This window comes from Cynoglossus semilaevis, unplaced genomic scaffold (assembly GCF_000523025.1).
Source record: "Cynoglossus semilaevis isolate Cse_v1.0 unplaced genomic scaffold, Cse_v1.0 C18942738, whole genome shotgun sequence".
In the NCBI taxonomy this organism is placed as follows: Eukaryota; Metazoa; Chordata; class Actinopteri; order Pleuronectiformes; family Cynoglossidae; genus Cynoglossus; species Cynoglossus semilaevis.
Genome location: NW_007590300.1, coordinates 1 through 638, shown reverse-complemented (window position 1 = coordinate 638; position 638 = coordinate 1). Strand labels below are relative to the sequence as shown.

Below are 638 nucleotides of genomic sequence, written 5' to 3'. Positions count from 1 at the left end.
AAGGAAAAAAACCTTGTAGAACTTTTTAACTACAGATAAATTGGAGAAATGCAACTATTCTAGATATTTCACAATTGAAATATTTTTCTTTTTCTTTCTCTTTTCAGGTGACTACTTAGTTCTTCCTTCGGGGAACCTTCAGATTATCTCAGTGTCAGCCCAGCACCAGGGCATGTACAAATGCGGTGCATTCAACCCTGTCACCAGTGAAACCGTTGTGCAGCCTCATGGTACCAAGGTGTCAGTAAAACGTAAGTCAGTAAGCACCGGATGGTTTCCAGTTACCTTTGCTGTCATCATCCTCTAAAGTTTAACTTTGGTTTGTCTAGCTTCAGTCACCTCCTCTGTGCGGATAGTTTACCCCACTGCTCCAAAGGCTGTTGCAGTGCTACAGTCTCAGCGGCTGATACTGGAGTGTATTGTGTCTGGAAGTGCACCACCAGTGGCCAAGTGGTTTAAAAACGGCGAGGAGCTAACGGCAGAGCTTTCACATCAACACCAGCACAACAACCTGGTCTTTGCCTCAGTGACAAGAAATGACAATGGAACGTACGCCTGTGCTGCCCAGACTGAGCAGGGAACTGTGAAGAGCGCAAACTACACTGTGAATGTTGTTGGTAAGAAAAAGAGAAGAAACT

General features: G+C 44.7%; 1 protein-coding gene across 1 annotated transcript; it reads left to right on the top strand.

The window, feature by feature from the left end:
- Positions 1–25: 25 nt before the first annotated feature.
- On the top strand, positions 26–617 carry LOC103399565 (cell adhesion molecule-related/down-regulated by oncogenes-like; the record flags this gene model as incomplete). Its single annotated transcript, XM_008338237.2, has 2 exons — positions 26–251; positions 330–617. Coding segments are annotated over 2 exons (514 nt in total), but the record flags the coding sequence as incomplete, so codon positions are not given.
- Between the last annotated feature and the right edge of the window lie 21 nt (positions 618–638).